Below are 25,943 nucleotides of genomic sequence, written 5' to 3' on the forward strand. Positions count from 1 at the left end.
AGTGATCAGCCATGATCGCATTGAATGGCGGTGCTGGCTCGAAGGGCTGAATGGCCTACTCCTGCACCTATTGTCTATTGTCTATTGGCTCCGGCCAGGCTGGAGCTCCAGAGCCCCTGGCCACAGGAGGCAAATTTGACCCGCCGTTCCGCCGCGGAAGTCCCGATGAGTTCGAGATAGGCCGTCTCACTTGGCCTAGGCGCCACATTTTTGGGGGGACTTCCAGAGGGACTTCAAATGCACTTTTGTAATTTTGTCCGGATTAAAGGAGGTGCCAGTGCATCAGCTGCCAGAAAATCAGTGGTAGACCCGTAGTACATTATACAGAATGCATGATAGACATTTTCCTGAGGGATCAGAAAACTCCTGGAAGGCCAAATCTAACATCACCAACCCACAGCACCATTACCATTCATAACCACATGCATTTAAAAGAAAATCTTGCAATACGAAAATTCCAATGCTTTAAAAAAGCTGTTCAAAAACACTAGCTGAGAGAAGATTTTACATTTACAATAAGCAAATGAATTGCAGTGGAAAGGTGATCCATCACTTCACGTTTTGTACAACTTTAACTGCAGTTTGCACCTTGGAAAATAATACGTCTACCCAGCCATCTTTTAGACGCACAAAATGCAAGAGTTTGTTTGGTGAAAAAAAACTAAATTACAATCAAACCAAACAGGGTTAGAAAAAGGAGTTTATTTAATTTCAATTGCAATCATAAGAAAATACATTTTGTTGATGAAGCGGGATCTTCAAGCTCAAGTTAGTTGATAAAGTTTGATTTATATGAATGTCACATATTTAGCATACAACATGACTTTTTTTACAACGAATGGCAGATTAGTAGCAGTCTGCATCATTTTCCTCAGAGTTCTCAGCAGCTGCCAGTATGTCTTGGAGCAGAGATCGAAGACTGGTCTCAATATGATCACTGCTACATGTGAGGTGCTGGTGCTGGTATTCCAAGTCCAGTGTTATCAAAACTTCCATGACATCCTCCACATTTTTCAAATTTAGGTGATTATGAGAAAGCCAGCTGTGGAAACTTTCACTGTTTGGTTTGTATCCATTCAGATTCTTTACATTTTCAATGTTGTCAGCATGTGAAGCAGTCGTTTTTAGTTTCATTAGTATCTTGCATGCCTTCTGAGCCACTGGCCTATCACAATCCCACAAACCGTGAAATAAGATATCAAAAATTCCCGTATCACAGAGGTTCTGCAGAAAACCTCTCACCTGCGTTGACCTTGTGGTATTTGGCAATGCAGCAGCGTACGGGTTTATTGATAAGTTGAATGGTGACCCATCTATGAAAGCTTCTGCCAGTTCCAGACTATACATTTTGACCTCCCAATCCAAATCATAGCCCCCGACCTTTAAAACAACAGGAACCACATCTGCTAATTCACATGAGCTGAGCTTGTGGCTATTTTTTGCCCAATCGACAAACACTTTAACCACAGCCCTCCTCGGGAACCCTTCTGTATCTTGGTTCAAAATGTCCAACAAACTGGAAAGAACACTCCTCTGGAAGGCAAAAAAAAGTATAAAGTTGTATTTATTTGTTTTTAAAATGTTCTCTGTTCCAGAAATTAATGAGGTAAATCGCTTTGTACAAACATTGAGTGCTTACATCAAAATGGCCTAAGATCAAATATCCAAATATACAATTTTAATTAATATTTATCAGTAAATACAATCTTCAGTTTTATTCTGCCGGTTATATCACCAAATAATACACCAATATATCACCAAAGAAAGTAAAAGGCAGCATCTCTGGAGAAAAGAAAGGGGTGATGTTTCGTCACCTATCCTTTTTCTTCAGAGATGCTGCCTGACCCGCTGAGTTGCTCCAGCACTTTGTGCCCAGCTTCGGAATAAACCAGCATTTGCAGCTCCTTTCTAAATATTTTGGTTCCGGTTATTTAAGTAATGGGGCATTTTCATATCAATTATTTGTGGCTTAAACAGCAGTTGCCATGATTTTGACAAGCTTGTTGCAAAATGTTGGGGTTGTATCTGTTTCTAGGAACCAGCATCAATATGGGAAGCACCATGCTATTTATATTTTGTTCCTTCTTCTCTGCAAACTGCGAAGATCCCCAAAAACCCATTCAAAATGAAACCCCCATGAACTTGCACATATTTCAATTTAGTGTCTTATGGTTTGAGGATCAGATACAGATTGGCAGACCAATCTGTTTATTCAACACCTCTGTTCAATCTGTAAATGTGACCCAAACCTACAGTCAACTGGAACTCAAATTCTTTGCCCTCTTATCACACTGACCTGTCTTCAGAATCATATCTCATTCCAGTTCGCCTCAACATAAGTTTGAGGGATGGCACCTCATCACAAAGAAAGCTCTCTGTCTAAATATACTGAGATTGGTAGGTAAAAGCAGCAATAAAGTACGTCCCAGCTGCTTCCCAAGTAAATGGAACATAACACAACAACAAAAGGACGCAAAGTGGTGGAGTAACTCAGCAGGTCAGGCAGCATCTCTGGAGAACTCTTCTGAGTAACTCCAGCCCTTTGTGTCCATTTGCGTATGAACCAGCTTCTGCAGTTCCTTGTTTCTAAGTAACCTAATCTCAATGCTGATGACTACCTTAAGTCTAGAACATCTGAAAAGCATGTGAAGTAGAATTATTAATTGAACTAAAACATGGGTGTAGATAAAATTTAATTTAAAAATCTGACGCACCTTTTCTTCCATGGACTTCTCATTTGATAAAGTTTGCCAGTTGGGAGAGAGGTAGTCCATCTTTCCCAGTGCAATAATGCCACTTGCACGGACATAACTTTCAGGATCTGAAAGCAGCTCCAAAACAAGATGAGGAAGTCCGCTGGTTCCAATTAACAGACAGAAACTCTGAATTTCTGAAATAAATCCAAAAACATCAAAGATCAAAGTTCAGTACAAATGAGTAAACTCTACTACCGATAATATTTATTGTAGTAAGATCAATTATTTGGCCCTTCGTTTTATCTGCAAACATTTCAGCCTGTTGGGCGACACTTCAGTAACCACTTGAACATTATAATTAAGAAAATGGTTACACCAGGTTAAGCTCAACTCATCCTTAAATGTGATCACGAGATGAGATCTTGGTTAAAGATCACACTTCTGAAAGGGAGACTCGTCATTATGCAGATAACAGCAAGTTAACCAACACATATGACTTGACTATCAATGGGCTGATCTGCTATTTATTAGTTAAATAAACATTACTTTTGTGAGTTAATGATACTTTTATCCGGAAAATATCTTCCATTTGAAAGACAGCTAATACCTTTAAACTGGAAACACAGTTCACCAAGAAATTCAACTGCGGAGTCGCGAATCTCCCAATGAACATCAAACAGTCGTTTCTTTATTATTGATATGAAGTCTGTAGATATAGTGAAAAAAAAGGATATTAATTCAAGATCTGTCAAAATATGCAACCAAAATAAACCATGACAACTTTGGAAACTTCAGCTGGGTTATGTGAAATAGCTCCACACCATATACAAACAAAATTTCTGCACCATCATTAAGGGAGTGAATATTTAATGCAAAAGCACGTTGTGCTATTTATAGTCTCCTTAAATCTTCTAAAATATAAAGGACCATACAAGCTATCAATAATAGTACATAGTTTTGGTACAATAGTACACAGCATTAGAAATTAGACCCAGGTCTGTTTAATGAAATCAGCAACACAAAACATTGAACTATTAAGTTCTAGCTTTGACGTCAGGCACTTCTGTCTAACTCTCCTGAACCTGTGATACCATTCCCCAGGTACCAGGAACATTTCTAAATCTTATTCAAATGTTGCATTTTCCTTAATAAGCCTAAAATTTGAATTATCAGTCTGTATTCTATTTTACAAATGCTAAGGTTTAGATACAAATAATTTTGAGGATTAAAGTCTATAGAAACTAAATTGCTGTTTTGTATTTTTAGTGATTGTAGAAATAGTTTACTGTAAAATATCGAGCGATGGCATATTCAATAGGAAATTATTATAATGCATAAATGAAATCATAACAGTGTAGCTGGACATAAAATTATGGTCCATAAGACTCATTAACTTGTTGCATATGAATTTATGTAGTATTGCTTAAATTTAATTTAAAAATAAAGCTTAGGTGGCAACAAAAGTAAACATGTTACCTAAAATACAGCCACAATAGATAACATTTTCCTACCTCCACGTATAAACTCTTGCAATTTATTTTCAAACATGTGAGAATCTGCAGCTTTAGTACAGCGTAACATCCACTGAAGTAAAGCTTGGAGAGTCTTCTTCAAAACCTAAACATTGCAGATTTGATGAATTACATAACGTTTTACACATGATACTTAGTTCAGGTACAATTGGTATGATTGCATACAGAGTAGCATACTACATGAGAAGATTTGAAATACATTTTGTTTGATTGTCATTGTAGTCATACATGCTGTAGTTGTTGTTCCATTGTGCATCAGATGAATAAACAGATTTACACTGAAATATTATGTATTGGTGCAGGATACAAGAAGGTAATACTCACTGTGCAGTCTGTATCTGGGTTTCTGACATAATCAAGGAGAAGGTTTAATGCAGTCTCAACTTCTTTGACCTCCCCTGTAATTAAATATGTTTTTTTTCAACAATAATTCAATTTATCTCAACACCCCGTAGAAGTTAACAATTTTATAATTCTAAAGAACACAGCAACAAATTCACACTCCTGAACAGAGGTCTACACAGGAAGTGGATTCAGAGAATTGTTAGTGCAAACAATAGTAGGGCTTTGTTGGCCTTTCCTACCCAAACCACCCCATCCCCGGGCACTTTCCCCTGCAACCGCAGGAGATGCAACACCTGTCCCTTTACCTCCCTCTTCAACTCCAACCAAGGACCCAAACAGTCTTTCCAGGTGAGGCAGAGGTTCATCTGCACCTCCTCCAACCTCATCTATTGTATCCGCTGCTCTAGATGTCAACTTCTTTACATCGGCGAAACCAAACGCAGGCTCGGCGATCGTTTCGTTCAACACCTTCGCTCAGTCCGCCTTAACCAACCTGATCTCCCGGTGGCTAAGCACTTCAACTTCCCCTCCCACTCCCAGTCTGACCTTTCTGTCATGGGCCTCCTCCAGTGCCATAGTGAGGCCCACCGGAAATTGGAGGAACAGCACCTCATATTTCGCTTGGGCAGCTTGCAGCCCAGCGGTATGAACATAGACTTCTCCAACTTTAGATAGTTCCTATATCCCTCTCTTCCCCTCCCCCTTCCCAGTTCTCCTTCTATCTTCCTGTCTCCACCTATATCCTTCCTTTGTCCCGCCCCCCTGATATCAGTCTGAAGAAGGGTCTCGACCCGAAACGTCACCCATTCCTTCTCTCCTGAGATGCTGCCTGACCTGCTGAGTTACTCCAGTATTTTGTGAATAAATCAACATATCACATGTTTTTCTTTCTGCATGCCACTGTTCTACCACTGTTATTAAGACATTAAGAAATCATTGCATAAAAACATTTGTAGTCCTTCGGCTCTCAAATAGCAGCACATGATTTTTTCTGAACTTGGCATACCCAACATTTGAAATTTCTAAAGGTGTAATCAGGAAGAAATATAAATTTGAACTAGAAACAGTCATGTTATAGCCAAATAATACTTCAATGTTGTTTCTTTTCATACCTGTCCATTGCACGATTGCACCAATAACATCTATCCCTGCTCTCTGAACCTTGATGCATCCGATCAAATGTCTGCCAATTTTGATACCAGCTGAAGTGGTGGGAACAGCAGTGCCAATACACAACTGCAGAGTAGTTAGCACCGAGTTAATCAAAGCTTGATATGACAAATCTTTCACCTGGGAGGGCTGAGTCAAAAAGAAATTCAAAAATGTTGATTTATTTTACAAGTTGCATGATAAAATCAAGTTATACTAACTTTCAATTCTTGGGGGTTCACTATAATGTGCGTCTCCATAACGCAAATTGGATATAATGTGATTGGTGATTTGAGGAACACTATCTGCATTAAGCAGGCCAAATTGATTGAAATTGACAAGCAATAGCTCCTATTGACACTTGTGCAACGATACTCTTTTCAATAATGTAACATGCAGTAACAAAAATAAACTTATTGCAATTGAAAATACCCTTACTTTTGAAAATCCTTTGTTTTTAATACAACGTAACAAAAAACAAATAATAAATAACTTTGTTATTGCAAGTCTGAAACTCTCTCGCTCCAAACCGCCTTTCCCCCATTGACACAATTGGCTTTATAATGCAATTTTATGCAACACGTTGTTTCTATAGTGTTATAGCAGAACTAACTGTACATAAATAGCACCTTTGGACAAACGTGGAAATTTTCCGCAAGTCAAGATGACCTGTTATTTTGTTCCGTGCGATATAAAATCAAAGATAAGAATAGGATTTCCTTTGACGCCCATAAAATGTTCCATTTATACCCTTGTTGATAATTTAGATTTAAAAGCTGAGAAGACAGCAGTAATGATTAGAAGCACAACGTAACTACTAACCATTTTTAAGAATTCAACGAGATGCGAAAGTGTCTGACAGGTCAAGCTGATGCAGGTTGATTTTTTGGAAAGATGTTGCTCAATGTCAACCCTGTGATTTGAGCCTTCATCCAGCACAACTGTAACAAAACAGATTATTTCAGTATTAAAGAACATCACTTTTGTTTAACACAGATTATATTGACAAACTGTGAACCAAAATGGAGATTTATTTTTTGTAGATGTAGCTATGGTTTCACATTGTTACTTTTGGAAGAGCATAATCTAACAAGTTAACAAATGGAGATGTCAAATATTTCTCTGAAGTGGAAAACACACATCTTTTCTTTGACTACTTGACCAGGTCTTGGCCTATTCTACTCTGGATGCAAAGAAAAGTGTTGCAAGAAAAGTAAACCTCATTAATTCTCTCTTTTCCAGCGGATGAAGTTTCAGCTGTACACTTTTCACTACTTAGTTATTTTCATAAAGTAGGAAACAAGCATGATTACAGCTTCTAAAGAGTTAAAATTTGCACCCCCATAAGCAGTGGATGCCACTCTGATCTGACACTAATCTTCTCCCTTTGAGTTTCAACACTTCCATCTCTCGCCCTCTCAACTCCTTACATTCAGCAGCAGGAAGAATATCCCACCAACTCAATTTCACCAGTTACCCACAGCTTAGGTGTTGACTGATATCTTTAGGCTTGCAAAAGTCTAAAAGAAGTGGTGTGTTTTGCTGCTTTTGTGGTTTCTGTAAAGAGCCGGTGCTCCTGACAATATGGAACAGGTCAGAGTGGAACAGGGAAGAGAACAAGAAATTTGGCAGAGCAGCAGTGGTGAGCGTATGTATGATGTCTTTCAGTGACGGCAGATTTATGTTCTATGGAGCCATATTAACTCTGGGATGATGCCTCAGTAAAAGTCAGGAGATCATATTAATTACCCACTATGATGTGCTACAAGCCCCTCTGCTGCAATGAAAGGTGCAACAATGGGCCTTAGGCAATGCATAACAGCTGGGTCCATAAGGGTGTGAATGGATAGCTCATCACTGCTTCCACAAGAGAATCGCTGGGCATTATGCTGGACACCATTCTTGCTCCACAATACAAAACACAGGCTTTCGGGCAGGTTTCCTCACACATTTCTCTGCAGTTTACATCTTAAAATACCTGCAGTATCCTTGGGTTGTGCAGAAGTCACATTAAAGATGTAATTCAGCGGCTGGAACATTGTTGTCATGGCCTGCATCCTCAGTGACTGTGGACTGTAAAAAAATGCATTCAAAGGAGCTGCTGAAACAGGAGGTATGTAGCACAGTTAGCATTAATGCTAGCAAGAACCATCTTCATGCTACATTCAGATGCAAGTTACAAGCAGTCATTATTTTCTAAAATTACAACATCAGCTGTATAGAGAAACACTGCTGTTTGCAAAGGAAGCAGCTCATCGTGGGAGGCCATTTAAGAAACTTAGTTTGGAAAATGGCAATGCTTGATCTTTCAACGGATACATGCATTCGATATTTATTGTATTAGGACAAATATTACATGACCATGAAATATTTTCATACGCATTGGCCAAATATACAGACAAGCGAGCTACATCAAAACTCCAGGCATCACTGCACAGAGAAGGAAAGGTGACAACTATCAATACTGAGAATCAATAGCATCTCGACATTAGAACCAAGCATTATACATCTTCAACACTATTTTGCACTATTATGATAAAGAGAAAGAGGAGCTCTGTGTTTCCCAACTCAAAGTGGGATTGAGAGAGGTGCCAGACAAGCATTTATCTCATTGAACCTGGCCATAGTCATATGGTCTCTCAATCAATATGTTGAGATTTAGTGTATCTAGAAAGCCACCCCTCTCAATACTGCGGCAAAAGAAACATTTCCATTGCCTGGATTTTCTCAAAAACTTTAGAATATCAATGCATGCTAATTTACCTCGACAAAGTTTTTGAATATTCAAAGCTGGTTTGTCACTTAAAATATGCTCCAAATGTAAATGTATAATTCAATAGAATCAATGTTCACATCCAAAATATTGAGGTAAACTATGCATTGTAATTATCCAAACTAGATTTGATCACCTTAGATATCCTTGGAACTAAAAATGGAAAAAGAATCAATATCTCTAGGGTTCGGAAACAGATTATACTATAAGATTTCTCTTGTGCATTTGTTTTTGCTTTGAAGGCTTTGCATCTCAGCAAACTTCAGGTGGCTCTCTCAAGCATAACGTGCATAATTAGGAAAAGCTTAGTAGCAGTTTATGTGGGTCCTTTACAGACTGAGGCAATAGAAATAATGTTAGTGGAAAAGAAAATGGCAGACAAATCAGACCAATAATACATCTGTTTTCACAGAAGATAATATGTAGTAGTGGACTGTGGGCCTAGAACAAATGAGCGCACATGGACACATTTTTCTTACAGGCTTCACAGGATGGATTAAAATGTTGATTTCCTTGACCAGGGATGAGAGTCATGGAATAAGAGATGGTAATTCAGGATAGGGATGAGATAAATTTGGTCATGCTGAGGGGAGTAACTCTTTGGAATTCTGTAAATGGAGAAACAATCTGCAGATGCTGATCATCCGAAACTAATATAGAAAATATTAGAAACACTCAGGCAAAAGGTTCTGTGGGGTGAGAATCAAAAGTGATGTTTCTGATATATTCTGATTTCACATGCATGGTGAAGAAAGAACATTGCGATATATTGGATTTGCTCATCTACTGCTAAAGTCTATTCATTTCCAAAATACAAAATAAATCTCCTGAATGGGGTGGAAGTAATCTGATGTTGTTTATTATGCATTCTGAAAGATAATTTTAATACATCAACAAGCGATGCAATAAATTGACCCAAATCGTTCATCAGAGATAATTTAGATTGGTAAAATGCTTGAATAGATTTCAATAAGGGAGCGTATTCAATTTATTCCCCCACATTGAAATAAAATTCAGGTCCCTCAAGGACAGCATTAGAACATTTTATACTCTACTGCATCTTGAAAACTCAAGATTATTTCTATCAATATTCATAATGAATTATATTCGTACACAATTAAAAAAATTGGGCCAAAGTACGATTTTAATAAAAGTTGGGGGGGGGGGGATGTTAGTTACATTTCATATGTTCGTATGTGGCTTCATAAAATTATTAAACTTTTCTCTGTAAAAGAAACCTAAACATTCATACCAGTTCTGGAGCTTTAGGATCCCTGATGCTAATGGCAATGCTTCAGCCTGATTCAGTGAGCTCAGTAAGAGGCAAAGTAATTCCCAGGTCTTGGAGTGCAGTACTTCACATCTTGTACTTCTGCAAAATACATTGAAAACAATCCATCTTTTACTCCATGCAATATAAAGAACATTGCACATAAAGCCAATAGGTTATGCCACAATTATCAATAGGCTCTTCTATTGCCATCCTCATGGTCTGCATCACTAAATTAAATAAAGAGCTTGCTGTACTGAAAGAATCCAGGCAGTGCTCATTTCCAGAGACATTACCAAGGCCAATGAGGAACCAGTCAGCCTCCCCTGTTTTCTATCTCTCACACATCACACAATTGACAGCAATTCATCACCACTGAACACAAGCATATAAATGCCATTATGAATAAATAACCAGACGATGGTTTTAGCATATACATTGAAACTGATTAGCGACACAATATTTTTGAATTCAGTATCAAACATTTAAACCCCCATTCAACCCCAGCAGAATATAGGTTACACAATTTTAATACCTGTATAATGTTCTTATTACCCCAAAAAATTCCAACCTTTTCTAAGCATTCATCATTTATTATCAATTGTTGCAATGTTGCTGATTAATAAATATGCCCAGCCTAGTTGAATGATGCTAAACAAGTGAAGGAGCATACTTGATTAGACTCTCAATTGCTTCTGCAGCTATTATCTTGAATCATTTTTGTAAATAAAGTATTTCCAGCATTAATTGGAGAAGTTTAACTCAATGTTTTTTGTTTTGGTTAACACTTTCAATTACTCAGTTTGTGCTTTACACCTCATTATCTTAAATAATAAGCACATATAGGAAGACAATTTTGATTTAAGTGCCACCAAGTGGGATCACAACATGATGTGTGGCAATACATCTTTATATGTTTCACTCTTGGGCAAGACAGTTGTAGGCAGATTTCTTTGAGAGTAATGTATTAGGTTCCACAGACTTTACATCTGGAAATAACACAACTGAAACTGCAATAAATCCATCACACCTTAGTTCTGGTGGATTGCCAAAAAATCTACCATCATAGTGTAACGCAAACCTTTTCATCAGAATGCCATATGACAGATTTTTGGAGACATAGAATATTAAGTAGCTCTTACAAATAGCTCCTGGATTCTTACCTGGATACATTCAAGAGTAGTTCTGCCAAAGGCTGACCAATTGTAGTCAGATCACCATTTAGAAGTAATTTTATACTTCCTTCTATCTTCAGCCACAGTGATGAAAAACAAACTGGACTGCAGGTTACAGAAATCTTCGATAGTAGCTTCAGGGACTGTTGAATGTTGGAAGTGATGTTGGATCTCAGAAACTCGACAATGTGTTCAGTAATTGCACAGACACACTCAGACCAAACAGTTGAGTCCAGTTGAGTAACTGAACCAACTGCATCAGTTAGTTCGATTTCGCTGCTACTTTTCAATGTAGCAAATTCAGAATGTTGTAAAGTGAAAGATAAAATGTTTGCTAAAAGTTGACTTGCCGTTGAGGCCACAAAAATACTTGGATCCTTTTGAAGCCATATAATCTCAGAGATGCAGTCTGTTGGAACAAAGGGTAAGAAAATATAACCTAATGTTGAAATGAAATGCACTTTACTCTGATAAAACAGAAATAAAAGTTAATGTAGGAAAAGTTTTTAGTTAAATAAATTTACATTTTAGTTGTAAGATATTTTAGCTCCCACTGGCTTGCCTGCTTGTGCAAAGAACAATGAGCAATGTCAATTCAGGATATGGACCTTTCATAATATCTGTTAATGATCAAGCAGATCGTATCTATGTATCCTTTAGATAATGTCCCAGGTAATGTCTCTTAAGTGTTGTCAACAGATTTATACCTTTTGTTCAATAAGAGCAAATACTTTTTTCACACAACTCCAAATGTACTCTCTCTGGATGGTGGAAAAGTAAATTGTGAAGGAGGCAACGTAGGATAGAGTGGGCAAAGATCTGGCAAGTAGATTATAAAGCGGGAAAATATGAAAATGTCTATTTTAGAAGGAAAATAATAAATACACATATTATCTAAATTGTGAGAGATTGCAAAACTCTGAGGTGCAGAGGGTTTTGAGTCTCCCTCCTTGTGCATGATGCACAAACGGTTAGTATGCAGCTGAGGCAAATAATATGGTGTAGGGACATATGGATTGGCCAGGTAGTCTAGAACCCTCGGATTGGTTTACGGTCACGGGGTGAGGGAGCGCGAGGTATTTAAATGCCTGGCGCCAAACTGGAGTTAGAGATTAGATTAGTTCGCGAAGTTAGTGTTAGTCCAAGAGTAAGTGCGTTGCGTTTGTCACGGGTTTTACCGACAATAAAGTATTTGAATAATACCGCTCGTTTGGACTCACTACATTGGTGACCTCGAACGTAAGAAGCAAGCAGCAGCATGTCGCAGGCGGGAGCGAGCGCGGGTGAGATTCATCTACCGCCGTTCTGGGCCCATCAGCCGCACCTGTGGTTTGTGCAGGCAGAATCGCAGTTCCATCTTAAAAGGGTGGAGGAAGACCAGGAGAAGTACCACCACCTGGTGAGCTGTCTGCAGGCGGAGGTGGCTGCGCGGGTCAGTCGATACCTGACCAGTCCACCCCAAACGGAGCAGTACGTGGGGCTCAAGAGGCTCCTGCTGCGGACCTTCGGCTGGGCCCAGAACCAGCGGGCTCTGAGGCTCCTCCATTTGCCAGACCTGGGGCAGCGGCTGCCATCGGACTTGATGTCCGAGATGCTGACCTTGGTGGGCGACCATCAGCCATGCATGGTATTCGAAGCGGCCTTTCGGGAGAAGCTACCTGGGGACGTCAGGTTGGTGTTGGCGGACGTCCCTTTTGAAGATCCGGTAGCGTTCGCCGAGAAGGCCGACACACTCGTTAGGGAGCGCAACACCCGAGACGGCTCCGTTAACCGGGTCTCGAGGCCCAGCGGCAGTCGGGGGTGCGGCCGGGAGAGCGACACATCGGCCGCTATTTCGCAGTCGGCCCGCCAAGAGGGGGCGGCGGCGCCTGTTCATTGGCAGCGGGCTCGAACAACAGAGCCGGATAGGCGTGGCTGGTGCTCTTTCCATCGGCGGTGGGGCAGTGAGGCACGAAGCTGTAGATCCCCGTGTTCGTTTCCGGGAAATGCCTGGGCCGATCGAATGTAGAGGCAGTCTCGATTGGCCGTAACCACCGCCTCTACGCTACAGATCAGAGTACCGGGATCGTCTTTCTAGTGGATACGGGAGCGGTCGTGAGTATTGTGCCCCCCTATGACTGCGAAGTTCGAGTGGGGGGGAAGGGCCCGCCCCTCATTGCAGTGAATGGTAGCACCATCCGTACTTACGGTAAAAGGACTATGTCCCTGTCCTTCGAGTCCAGGACTTACCGTTGGGAATTCATCGTTGCGGATGTGGGCCAGGCCATATTGGGTGCAGATTTCCTATGGGCGTTTTCTTTGGTCGCAGACGTCCGCGGGAGGGGCCTGCAACCCTCGGCTGATGTACGGCCCCGGGGTACTGGCCCAGAGGCTTCTACAAGCGCCGCCCCACCCAGCCCAGTAATCCAGGCCATTACCACGGCTCCCGGTCAGTTCGATGCGGTCCTAGCCGACTTCCCGCAGCTCCTCGTCCAGCGTTTCGATGCACCTTCTGAGAAGCACGGGGTCGTTCATTTCATCCCGACCGAGGGGCCGCCGGTTTTTGCCCGGGCACAGCGCCTCCCACCCGACAAGCTGGCCAGTAGTCCGTGGGCCTCCCCCTTGCACATGGTTTCCAAAGCGTCTGGGGGTGGAGACCATGTGGTGACTTCCGTCGACTCAACGCGGCAACATGGCCGGACCGCTACACGATTCCACACATTCAGGACTTCTCAGCTAGCCTGGAGGGGGCTACAATATTTTCAAAAATTGATTTGGTGTGGGGATACCATCAGATCCCGGTCCACCCGCCGGACATTCCAAAAACGGCGACCATTACTCCGTTCGGACTGTTTGAGTGGTTGCGTATGCCTTTTGGCTTTAAAAATGCAGCTCAGGCATTCCAACGTCTGATGGACCGGGTGGGTCGAGGGTTGCCGTTTGTGTTTATTTACCTTGATGATATTTTGATTGCCAGCCGTTCGGTCCAGGAGCACTTGGTCCACCTCCGCACGGTGTTCCAGAGGCTGCAAGACCATGGCCTGATTCTCCATCCGGACAAATGCCAATTCGGCCTGTCAGCGGTGGATTTTTTGGGTCACCGGGTTACTCCGGCCGGTGCCACTCCCTTGCCAGCTAAAGTGGACGCGGTCCGCTCTTTCCCTCGCCCGACTACCATCAAGGGCTTGCAGGAATTCGTGGGCATGGTGAACTTCTATCATCGGTTCGTGACTGCAGCAGCTCGGGTCATGCGCCCCCTTTTTCAATGTCTCGCGGGTAACCCCGCTGAGTTGGTATGGTCCGTAGCTGCAGAGACGGCTTTTGTTGCGGTCAAACAGGCCCTCGCCAATGCCACCATGCTGGTGCACCCGCGCTCCTCCGCCCCCACGGCTCTGACGGTGGATGCCTCAGACGTGGCGGTGGGTGGGGTTTTGGAGCAGCAGGTCGACGGTAATTGGCAGCCCCTGGCGTTTTTCAGCAGGCAGCTCTCTCGAGCGGAGCTCAAGTACAGTGCGTTTGATAGGGAGCTCCTGGCCCTTTATTTAGCAGTCCGCCACTTCCGTTATTTTTTGGAAGGCCGTTCTTTCGTGGCCTACACGGATCACAAACCTCTGACATTCGCTTTTGCTAAGGTTTCTGATCCGTGGTCAGCTCGCCAGCAGCGGCACCTAACCCTGATTTCGGAGTTTACGACCGATGTCCGTCATATTGCGGGTAGACTGAATGCCGTTGCTGATGCCCTGTCCCGGCCGGCCATTCCCTCCGTAGCCGTGGTGGGTAAACAGGTGGATTTCCAGGAGCTAGCGGAGGCTCAGCGCCTGGAAGGGACTGCCGCGGTGTACGCCTCCACAGCCTCGGGACTGCGTTTGGAGCAGGTGGCGTGTGGCCCCACAGGTACCAAGTTGTGGTGTGACGTTTCCCTCCCACGCCTTCGCCCGGTGGTGCCTGCCGCTCTGCGGCGTAAGGTTTTTGAGGCCATTCATGGCCTGGCACATCCGTCCATCAGGGCGACTTCAGCCATGGTGGCTGACCGGTTTGTCTGGCATGGCCTGCGAAAGCAGGTGGCAGCCTGGGCACGCGCCTGCATTCCGTGCCAGACCTCCAAAGTTCATCGCCATGTCCAGCCCCCATACCAGAGATTCGAGGTTCCCCCCGTCCGTTTTTTCCACATCCATGTGGATTTGGTGGGTCCATTGCCCTATTCTAGGGGTTATACTCATCTACTGACGGTGGTTGATCGGTTCACTCGTTGGCCGGAGGCGCTCCCGTTGTCGGACACCTCGGCGGCCTCCTGTGCACGGGCCCTGGCGTTGCATTGGGTGGCCCGTTTCGGTGTCCCGGCTATCATCACCACAGATCGGGGAGCCCAGTTCACCTCGTCCCTCTGGGCCGCGCTGGCACAGCTGTATGGTTCTCGCTTACAGCAGACCACCGCCTATCATCCCCAAGCCAACGGGATGGTTGAGCGCTTCCATCGGCAGCTGAAGGCGTCCCTCTCTGCTCGCCTGACCGGCTACGATTGGGCTGACCAGCTGCCTTGGGTCCTCCTCGGCATTCGTACGGCCCCGCGGGCTGAGCTGGGCACATCTTCGGCCGAGCTCGTCTACGGTTCGCCCCTGCGGGTGCCGGGTGACATTCTCCCTTCCACTCCCGCCTTGCCGCCATCCGTCACGTCAGTCTTGGGCTCCCTCCGGGCACGGGTGGGTTCTCTGGCTCCAGTCCCGACCTCCAGTCACGGAAGCACAGCAGTTCACGTTCCGTCGGAATTGCGGGGCTGTGATTTTGTGTTTCTTCGGAAAGATTGCCACCGCCCCCCTCTTCAGCCGGTTTACCAGGGCCCGTTCCAGGTGCTCAAAAGAGGGACTGTAACCTTCACCTTGCAGGTAGGAAATCGCCAGGAGCTTGTTTCAGTGTCCCGTCTCAAGCCGGCCCATTTGGACCAGGACCTCCCCGTGTTGGTGGCTCAGCCACCGCGCCGGGGCCGGCCTGTGGCCGCTCGACTGGTCCCGCCAGCGGCGCCCGGGTTACCATCTCTCGGGCCTCCGCCGCCTATGGTTGGGCCCAGGCCGCCGTTGTCGATCAAGTGCCCCCCCGTCACCTACATCCTCCGCTCCAGTGGACCCCCCATCGCCTCCAGCGGCGGCGTCCACCCCGCCTCCTGTCACGCTGGGGGTATTGGTTTCCCCCCTCCGTCCACGTTCTGGGCGGGAGGTTCGGGCGCCCGTGAGGTATGGTTTCGAGGGTTCTGGGGGGGGTCATGTAGGGACATATGGATTGGCCAGGTAGTCTAGAACCCTCGGATTGGTTTACGGTCACGGGGTGAGGGAGCGCGAGGTATTTAAATGCCTGGCGCCAAACTGGAGTTAGAGATTAGATTAGTGAGCGAAGTTAGTGTTAGTCCAAGAGTAAGTGCGTTGCGTTTGTCACGGGTTTTACCGACAATAAAGTATTTGAATAATACCGCTCGTTTGGACTCACTACAATGGAAAGTTTACAGAACATTGCACTTTATTGCAAGGGGAATACAACACAAAGTAGGGAGGTTATGCTTCAGTGATATAGGGAATTGGTATGACCACATTTGGAGTGAGATATATCAAAAGTCTCCACAATTTGCACATATACAGAAATAACAAAAAATTAGAAGGTAGATACAAAATGCTGGAGTAACTCAGCGGGACAGGCAACATTTCCGGAGAGAAGGAATGGGTGACGTTTCGGATCGAGACCCTTCTTCAGACTGAGTTACTCCAGCGTTTTGTATCTGCCTTCGATTTAAAGATCAGTCTGAAGAAGGGTCTCGACCCGAAACGTCACCCATTCCTTCTCTCCAGAGATGCTGCCTGTCCCGCTGAGTTACTCCAGCATTTTGTATCTACCTTCGACTTAAACCAGCATCTGCAGTTCTTTCCTAACAAATAATTAATATTTAAACGTATTTCTTGTTGGTTTTTGAGCTATATGAACATCTATGCATGAACTGATTTTTTCCAGTGATCTCTACAGATGCTTAAAATAGGAAATGTTTATATATTTTTTGCATTATCGGTATCACTGGCATAGGATTTACAGGAAGGAGTGATTACCATGTTTGCAGAGAAAGTGAATCAGAGCTTCGTGGTGCAGCATATTCTGGATACCCAAGAGCCATCCGCAGCGTACAGTTGCATCCTTCCATGCTTCTGTCTCAAGGTTTGCAGGATTCCCAAACAGACTGTTCATAATTCCATCAGCCTGGGATAGCAAAAACATTGGAACTATAACATCACTTTAGGCAAACTATATTAAAAAAATTAAAAGAACCCAAAGATAACCCTCTCTGGGCTGGCTTTACTTCTGCAAATTAAAATAGATTTTACTACTTAAATACTCCAAGAGACTTCAATTCCAACTGAAATGAATTTAACAGTGCTGGAAATATTCAGCAGATTATTCAACATCTGAGGAGAAAGAATCAGTCTCTCCATAGATACTCTCCTCATGTGCTGAGTATTCTTCCTTTCCCTGACTTCTTTCTCTGCTCTGTTGAATCCAATGGATGATGACTTTACATTGTGGATAAAGTGAAATGATCAAATTCACACCCAAAACTGGATGATCTATAAACAGCATGAACAGGTCTCTCTCTCTCACCTGGAAGAAGAGAGGAAGGCCTGTTCTTGGTGTATATGGTGCAGGCAGATCTGGCTGTGAATTTGGCAGTTGGATTTCAAAGAGCAGAGACTTTGGCTGGACCAGGGAGAGCAATTAGGGTAAGAGAGAATAGTGATTTTCGTGAGGAAACCTATCTGGAAGACTAGGTTGATCACCTTGGCAGCTGCAGAAATGGTGGAGAAGTCGAGTGGAGTATCATTGATCACGTCTTTATGCCTCCACCTTTTAACTCCATTTATATAACGCATAACCCTCCTAACCCTACTATAGAGCAAAATATCTTAGCTCAAGATCTCTGATGCTAAGTTTCAACATCTATACTTCTCATCTATTGTTTCTCTATCTCGATGGTGCCACAATTCCCTTTACGTGTAAAGGCTACATTGGGTGCGGATTGGAGGGGAAAAGGGAAGTAAATGGAGAGCAAATGTGGAGACACAAAGACATGATCAATAATGGGTCCATGCATAATTGAGAAGATGGGATTAGTGCATTTACATGATAAAGTCCAGGATGACAATGAAAAGCACTGGAGTTTAAATGGAAAGAAGGAGTGTTAAGAATGAAAGGAGTACAGCACAGAATACTTGCTACTTCAGATACCAACCTGACCACAATTTAATCAAATTAATGAATATGCCCTCTCACACACAAATCAATAATCTAAAGCACTGCTTATTTTATAGTATGGTAATTTACCAGACTGCATTCTGTTTGTTTAATTAAGGTGCGTAGTGCAACACATAGTGAATAGAAATGCAAGAACTAAGATGGAGTTCACTGCATTTCAAAATGTTAAAAATATTAGAAAAATGGAGAATTAAAACAGAAAATACTGGAACTACATAGCAGGCCCACAAGTAAGAAAGGAAACGATAACTAAATATTTAAGGTGCACCATTTCTCAGAAAAAATATCCATGCAAAAGATCCACTCGGCATTTCCCTTTTCAATTGTCATGAAGCCGCTGTGTTTTTGCAACATTTTAGACTCTTACTTTACATTTCCAAACATGTTTTTATGATTCTTTCTTTTAAATTAGGGGATCTCTATAAATACCAAAATAAGGGTTGGATTTGATTATCAAGGAAACTACTTCTCATCAAATTAAAAAATCAGAAGGTTGAAAATGAAATATTTTTGGTAATGTTGCAGCTGTACAAACATTGGTTAGGCTGAACTGGAGCTGGTGTACAGTACTGCTTGCTACACTACAGTAAGGATCTGGTAGCATTAGAATGCATGCATGTTACCAGGATGTTGCCTGGAAAGGAGGGCTGTATTTACAAGTAGAGGTCAGACAGCATTGGTTTGTTCCAACTGGAGCATAGGAGGCTGAGTGGTCACCTTACAGATATTTATAAAGTTATTAAGGGCAAAGATACAGTTGGTAGTCAGAGCCATTATCAAAGGGTATGGGAATCTAGAACTCGAATACATAGGTTTAAGGAGAAAGGGAAGAAATGTAAAGGAAATCTGTGGGGCAAGTTTTTCCACTGGGGAGGTGGTAGAGAAACAAAAATTACAATGTTTAAATGGACCAAATGCAGGCAGGTGGGACTAGTGTAGATGGGGCATATTAGTTGGTGTGGGAAAGTTGGGCCAAAGGGCCTGTTTCCACTGTATGACTCTATCACTATGAGTAAAAAACATTCTGGACAAGTGCTTGGAAAAGAAAGTACCTAATGCAGGTGAATGTGATTTGCATAGATTGGCATCACGGTCAACATGGACCATTGGTTTCAACGGTTTGTTTCTGTGCTGTACAGGTCTTTGACTCTGTGATTACTTACCTCCAGTTTACAGAAATGATCTTCAGAAGCTGCAAGTAGGCCAGTCAGTCGCATAATGAATGACAAGATGCTTGGATTAAGGTCCTTCTGCTTAGAAGCATTTACAATATTTATCAGACATGGATTCTTCTGCAGGATGCAAAGCTCCGTTTCTGAAGAAAACACAGAAAAGAAAAATAAATAAAATCTTGAAATCAAATTCTTACTTATTATCACCATCAAATGCAAGGTATATACTTTTCCTTTTTTTAATGTAAATATTTGTCCTATTTTTTTCCCCGTCCTTTTTTCTAATCTTCAACATCTTACAAAGATTATTTTTTGGGGGCACTGATCACTCTCTAGTTCTATACCATGATAGTGTTTGTTCACATTTAATTTGGTTTAGTTTAGAGATAGTTTAGTTTAGTTTTTAGATTTAGTTTAGTCTAGAGACACAACATGGCAACAGGCCCTTTGGCCCATCGAGTCCACACTGACCATTGATCACCCGTTCACACTAGTTCTATGTCATCCCACTTTCTCATCCATTCCCTACATATTGGAGGCAATTTACAGAAGCCAATTAATCTGCAAACTTGCACATCTTTAGAATATATAATGAGGAAACCGAAGCACCCAGAGGAAATCCACACTGTCACAGGGTCATGACCTAGCTGTAATCAGCTTACTAAGGATCAAGCTTAAAAAACAATTTGTGGCTTTGCCACTCTATCTTTCACAGCTGTACAAGTGACATATTTGGATTCCTGGCCGGGAAATCTTAGTATAGTTTACTTTCACGTAATATTTTGATTTTTTTCTGCTCCTAGGTCCCCATTTTTCTGATATTATACAGAACAAATGAGCCTCAAGCACCAATACCTTTAAATACTCATTGCTTATTGTCTTACCATACCGGGATAATACTCCTCTAAAGTCAAGTTACATTTTTTTTACTTGAGTTGTATAAATAGAGGAAGTATTATCCAGGGAACAGATGAATGAAAATGTCAAGTGTAAATAAACAAAACTAAGATCACCTTACCAGGCGCCAAATATGTTACTTTGCAATTATTTTTTTGGTTCTGGCAATAAGAATAGATTATTCATTAAGGATACATGTTCCTTAAAGAAAGACAAGAAATACATGTTCCTTAAAGAAAGTTTGATCTTAGCAACAAACTTTCCAAAAGTTAATCAAATCTTTCATTGTCAACTCAGTTCCCATAACCATTTCTTTCGTAACCATTTCATTCATAACCAATGCTGCCCAAGATTACCAGCTTAAATAAAATGATCACAAATTACCATTTCCTGTTATTGCTTGGAAACAATCAAGTAGCTTCTCCAAACAGGTATCATCAACAACTGACTTTCTGGAGTCTCCTAACACAGCACAAACACGAGGCAGCAGTTCTGCATAGTCGTTTTCCATTGTGCAACTGTTGAAATTCTCTGGAAAAAACAAACAAAAATATAATATTTTGTGCTTTTGCTGGCCATGCACCTTCCCAAGAATGTCTCTAACAGGTTGTAGATTGTTTACATGTCCCACTACAATTAGCTGCCACCTACTTAGCACGTTTGTATACAAAAATCATAAACTAAGATTTTTATACATGTCGGCTGCTATTGGCTCCTACTAATTTCAGGTTACTATTTTACTGGCTATCAAAGATTTTAGATATTCAACACGAGATTTCAAGTTCTGGTTAATTTTTAAATAATATTGCTGATGTTTTCTTGCATGTACATTGAAAAACACAACAATAATTCCAGAGCAATCAAGGCTCTCTTGATCAAGTAAGATAAACAACAAAATGCTGAGATTTTGAAGAAGAAAAAATCAAAATCGTGCGGGAGAAAAACTGTTTCAAAGAACATCTACGAGAATGGCTGAGATAACACAATGTGATAACAAATTTGAATCCAGATTTGAGGAGCTGTAGGCTAGGGCATATTTCTACACATTGGAACTCAAGTAGGATGTTCGTCATCCAGTTAAAGCAGCATCCAAAGCAGCTTCCTTGATTACAACCTAACTACTACTCCAAACAAATAAGTTTTCCACCATAAAATACAATTTACAAAATGCACTCCAGTTACTGCAATATCACCTCCTACACCAAGTAAGACAAAGCCAAGGGGCACCTGGTAACATCACCACTCGCAGGTGCCCTCTAATTTGCACACCATACTGACTTGGAAATATGTCAAAGTTCCTTCATTGTTTGCTGCCTTAAATTCCTGAAATCGCTCCCTAACAACACTGTGTGTTTAAAGGCCCTGTCCCAGTTGAGCCATTTTTTAGGTGACTACAGGCGACTAGGCTGTCGCCGCACGGTCGCCGGGGGTGTCGCCGGTATGGTCGTGAGTAGTCTCCAAAGAGTCATAGCGTTTTTCTGGTCGTCGCTGGATTTTGTGAAGGCTTAACATTTTTCGGCGACTGTTGGGTTGATGCCAATAAGTGTAGCTTGATGTCTCCTGACATGGGCGCTGTTGTAGGTTGTCGCCAGGTGAAGTAGATTGTCGCCAGGTGATTAAGGTTGTCGCCGGTGCTGACTTCGGCGAATTCCAAGTGTGGACTTGATCTGATCATCCATCAGTGCAATGTGTCCATAAATGATGTTAGGTTTTGTATGTTTTTGCACTTGTATTCTGTTTAAAGTTTGAATTTTAAAGTTCGAAGTTTATTGAAATTTATTGAAGTTTATTACAATATTTTTGTATGCACCACCATTCAATGTGATCATGGCTGATCTTTCTCAATCAATACCCCGTTCCTGCCTTGTCCCCATACCCCTTGACTCCGCTATCCTTAAGAGCTCTATCTAGCTCTCTCTTGAATGCATTCAGAGAATTGGTCTCCACTGCCTTCTGAGGCAGAGAATTCCACAGATTTACAACTCTCTGACTGAAAACGTTTTTTTCTCATCTCCGTTCTAAATGGCCTATCCCTTATTCTTAAACTGTGGCTCCTGGTTCTGGACTCCCCCAACATTGGGAACATGTTTCCTGCCTCTAACGTGTCCAACCCCTTAATAATCTTATATGTTTCGATAAGATCCCCTCTCATCCTTCTAAATTCCAGTGTATACAAGCCTAGTCGCTCCAGTCTTTCAACATATGACAGTCCCGCTATTCCGGGAATTAACCTAGTAAACCTATGCTGCACGCCCTCAATAGCAAGAATATCCTTCCTCAAATTTGGAGACCAAAACTGCACACAGTACTCCAGGTGCGGTCTCACTAGGGCCCTGTACAACTGCAGAAGGACCTCTTTGCTCCTATACTCAACTCCTCTTGTTATGAAGGCCAACATTCCATTGGCTTTCTTCACTGCCTGCTGTACCTGCATGCTTCCTTTCAGTGACTGATGCACGAGGACACCCAGATCTCGTTGTACGTCCCCTTTTCCTAACTTGACACCATTCAGATAATAATCTGCCTTCCCATTCTTACCACCAAAGTGGATAACCTCACACTTATCCATATTAAACTGCATCTGCCATGCATCCGCCCACTCACACAACCTGTCCAAGTCACCCTGCAACCTCATTGCATCTTCCTTTCATTTCACACTACCACCCAGCTTTGTATCATCTGCAAATTTGCTAATGGTACTTTTAATCCCTTCATCCGTCATTAATATATATTGTAAATAGCTGCGGTCCCAGCACCGAGCCTTGTGGTACCCCACTAGTCATTGCCTGCCATTCTGAAAGGGACCCATTTATCCCCACTCTTTGCTTTCTGTCTGCCAACCAATTTTCTATCCATGTCAGTACCCTACCTCCAATACCACGTGCTCTAATTTTGCCCACCAATCTCCTATGTGGGACCTTGTCGAAGGCTTTCTGAAAGTCTTATGTGTATATTCTTGACATTTTGACAGAAAATTGATGCATGGTTATTGTATTTCAGAGTAGTTTCTCATGGCATCACTTTCAAACAGTCATGATGCAGAATGATTGGAAACCCTACCGTACACCCCCTTTTATAGGGAAAGTGAGTGAAACGTGAATTGTCTTCAGTTGTCTTCAGTCTTCAGGATCATAGCTTGTCGTGGGTGGATGTAGGTTGACTTCGGTTGTCCCCTCTGTGGTGGTAGGTTATCGTAGGTGGACGTTCTACTTGCGACGATTGGTTTGCCGGTTTTCAGTAGCTTGCCGTAGCTTGACATCGACTAGGTGGTAGGTTGTTGTAGCTTGACGTAGACATTGTCGTAGGGGGGGGTTTCGGCGACCTGCTACGACTATGACAGTCGCCGGTCGCCTTAAAAAACACCTAACTGGGACAGGGCATTATCTGTACCAGGACTGCAGTGGTTAATGAAAGTAGCTCACCACCACCATCTCAAGAACAGTTAAGGTGGGAAACAAATGTACCATTGCATCAATGCCCATAACTAAAACAAAATTGAAAATTTGACTATGAAACTGAGGAGAATTAATAAATGAATGAGGGGTGAATTTATTGAGGCTTGATATCAACTTTGGGGCTCAATGCACACAAAAAGACAATAACCGAGTTTTTTATTGATTCAAATTTGTAATAGCAGAGGCAGTAAAGTTGCAAAAAAAATTTGAAAAACCCAACACTCGAGAAGATAAAGGCAGCAATGTTGGTTTCAATTGGTGTTCGCTGAAGCAAAGGAGTAAATCTTTTCGTATTGCTGTATGGTAATTTGCATATCACTATACCTTATTTGGTACATGAAACATTAAAAGACCTTTGAAACTGCCAATATTTTAGAATGCATCTAAGGGTAAAATGTTATGTGACATATCTAGCTCTTGTGCACAGAAAGATGAAAGTGATTGATAAGGTTTCCATCAGAGGACCTTCATTCCAAAATGTTATATACATATTTCATGAGAATGAGAATGTCTGTATTATTCAGCAACCAATTTTTTTAAAGTACAAGATTTTCTTCAAACACTTGTTACAGATAGTATCACAAGTTCTTCTTAATAATGTTAATTATTCAAACCATCTGGTAGATGTAGCGCCCATCTGGCTCACTAATGCTTTTCAGGGAATTAAATCGGACATTCATTTCAGACAGATGATTCACAAAATGTTGGAGTAACTCAGCAGGACAGGCAGCATCTCTGGAGAGAAGGGTGACGTTTTGGGTCAAGACACTTCTTCAGACTATTGGATACATCAGACCAACCAGTGTGAGTGACTTAACTGTCTCAGATGTGTTTAAGGATGGACCAGAAATACTAAAGTTGCCAGCAACACTCACATTCTGCAATTTTCCAAAATTAGTATACCATTCCACGCAGTGGTTAATAACCCAGGTTGTGAACAAATTGATGCTTTTCTTTGACTACCAATAAGCTCAGCTTGTGTTCAGGGACCATCTCAACATAAAAGGTTTAATGTTGTCACTAATAAATCTAATAAGCAATTCTGGAAGAATTTAATTTACCCAGAGAATAATGACTACCACAATTCAGATGGACTTAAATTAGTTAATTGAAGGGGGAAAGCATCAGTTACAGTACACAGCAACAACCCCTGCAACCACAGTAAAGCATCAAGCACGCATCTATATTAATTTTCAGCAAAAGACAAAGTGTTGGAGGAACTCAGTGGTTCAGGTAACATCTGATGAGAGAATGGACAGGTGCGTTTCAGTTCAGGACCCTTTCTTCAAACTATATTAAATCTTCAATCTTCAAGTCGGAGTAAATCTTCAATCTGAAGATTACACCGAAGATAGACACAAAAAAGTCGGAGTAACTCAGCGGCTCAAGCAGCATCTCTGGAGATAAAATGAATAGGTGACGTTTCGGGTTGAGACCCTTCTTCAGACCAGACCCAACTAGAACTTTGGTGAGGTACCCGTGGCTCCGGCCCGCTGTTACCGGGTGAGGTACCTGTCACTTGGTGAGGTACCCGTGGCTCCGGCCCGCTGTTACCGGGTGAGGTACCTGTCACTTGGTGAGGTACCTGTTGCCGGGTGAGGTACCCGTGGCTCCGGCCCGCTGTTACCGGGTGAGGTACCGGTGGCTCCGGCCCACTGTTACCGGGTGAGGTACCGGTGGCTCCAGCCCGCTGTTACCGTGTGAGGTACCGGTGACTCCGGCCCGCCATCGCCGGCCGCGCAACATGGCCTCCCGCAGACCGTGCCACAGTTGCAGTAGGGGGGTGAGACGGACAACTCCATCGTCACGAATACCCGTGAAATAAATCAATCACCGGCCACAAAACGGAATATTTAATTATCATTTTATTTTTGTCCATCTTGAAGGTACGCTGCCAACGGTTAACGAGCTTCCAGCGTTTGATTCTGTTTCTATGGGCGTCCACCCCTCTGAGCGCTTTGGGGGCGGCGGTGTGACCTCGAGCTGAAGCGGTTGGCTCGGGCTCGGCGCGCGCTCCCGTTCCCGCGCGGGGACGGGACCGTTGTGCGCGCGCACGCATGCAAGTGAAGAAGAGGGACGTTGCACGCACGCATGCAAGTGAAGAAGAGGGACGTTGCACGCACGCATGCAAGTGAAGAAGAGGGACGTTGCACGCACGCAAGTGAAGAAGAGGAACGTTGCGCGCACGCATGCAAGTGAAGAAGAGGGACGTTGCG

General features: G+C 42.7%; 1 protein-coding gene across 4 annotated transcripts; it reads right to left on the bottom strand.

Annotated features, from left to right (window-relative positions):
- brat1 (BRCA1-associated ATM activator 1) lies at positions 1-25,454 on the bottom strand. Of its 4 annotated transcripts, none has more exons than XM_078417685.1 (14): positions 25,294-25,454; positions 20,657-20,803; positions 19,367-19,518; positions 17,006-17,153; positions 10,929-11,349; positions 9,748-9,867; positions 7,701-7,795; positions 6,545-6,663; positions 5,686-5,872; positions 4,553-4,626; positions 4,208-4,313; positions 3,304-3,402; positions 2,715-2,890; positions 1-1,533 (listed from the first exon to the last, which is right to left on the bottom strand). In XM_078417685.1, the coding sequence occupies exons 2-14, from the start codon at positions 20,781-20,783 to the stop codon at positions 847-849; spliced, it is 2,511 nt and encodes an 836-aa protein (XP_078273811.1). In that variant the 5' UTR covers positions 20,784-20,803; positions 25,294-25,454; the 3' UTR covers positions 1-846. The 4 variants fall into 4 exon arrangements, with proteins under 4 accessions (XP_078273811.1, XP_078273809.1, XP_078273810.1 ...); XM_078417683.1 differs by having other exon boundaries at positions 25,240-25,454; XM_078417684.1 differs by having other exon boundaries at positions 25,313-25,439.
- Positions 25,455-25,943: the final 489 nt, after the last annotated feature.

The sequence above is a fragment of the Rhinoraja longicauda genome, chromosome 21 (assembly GCF_053455715.1).
Source record: "Rhinoraja longicauda isolate Sanriku21f chromosome 21, sRhiLon1.1, whole genome shotgun sequence".
NCBI classification, from domain to species: Eukaryota; Metazoa; Chordata; class Chondrichthyes; order Rajiformes; family Arhynchobatidae; genus Rhinoraja; species Rhinoraja longicauda.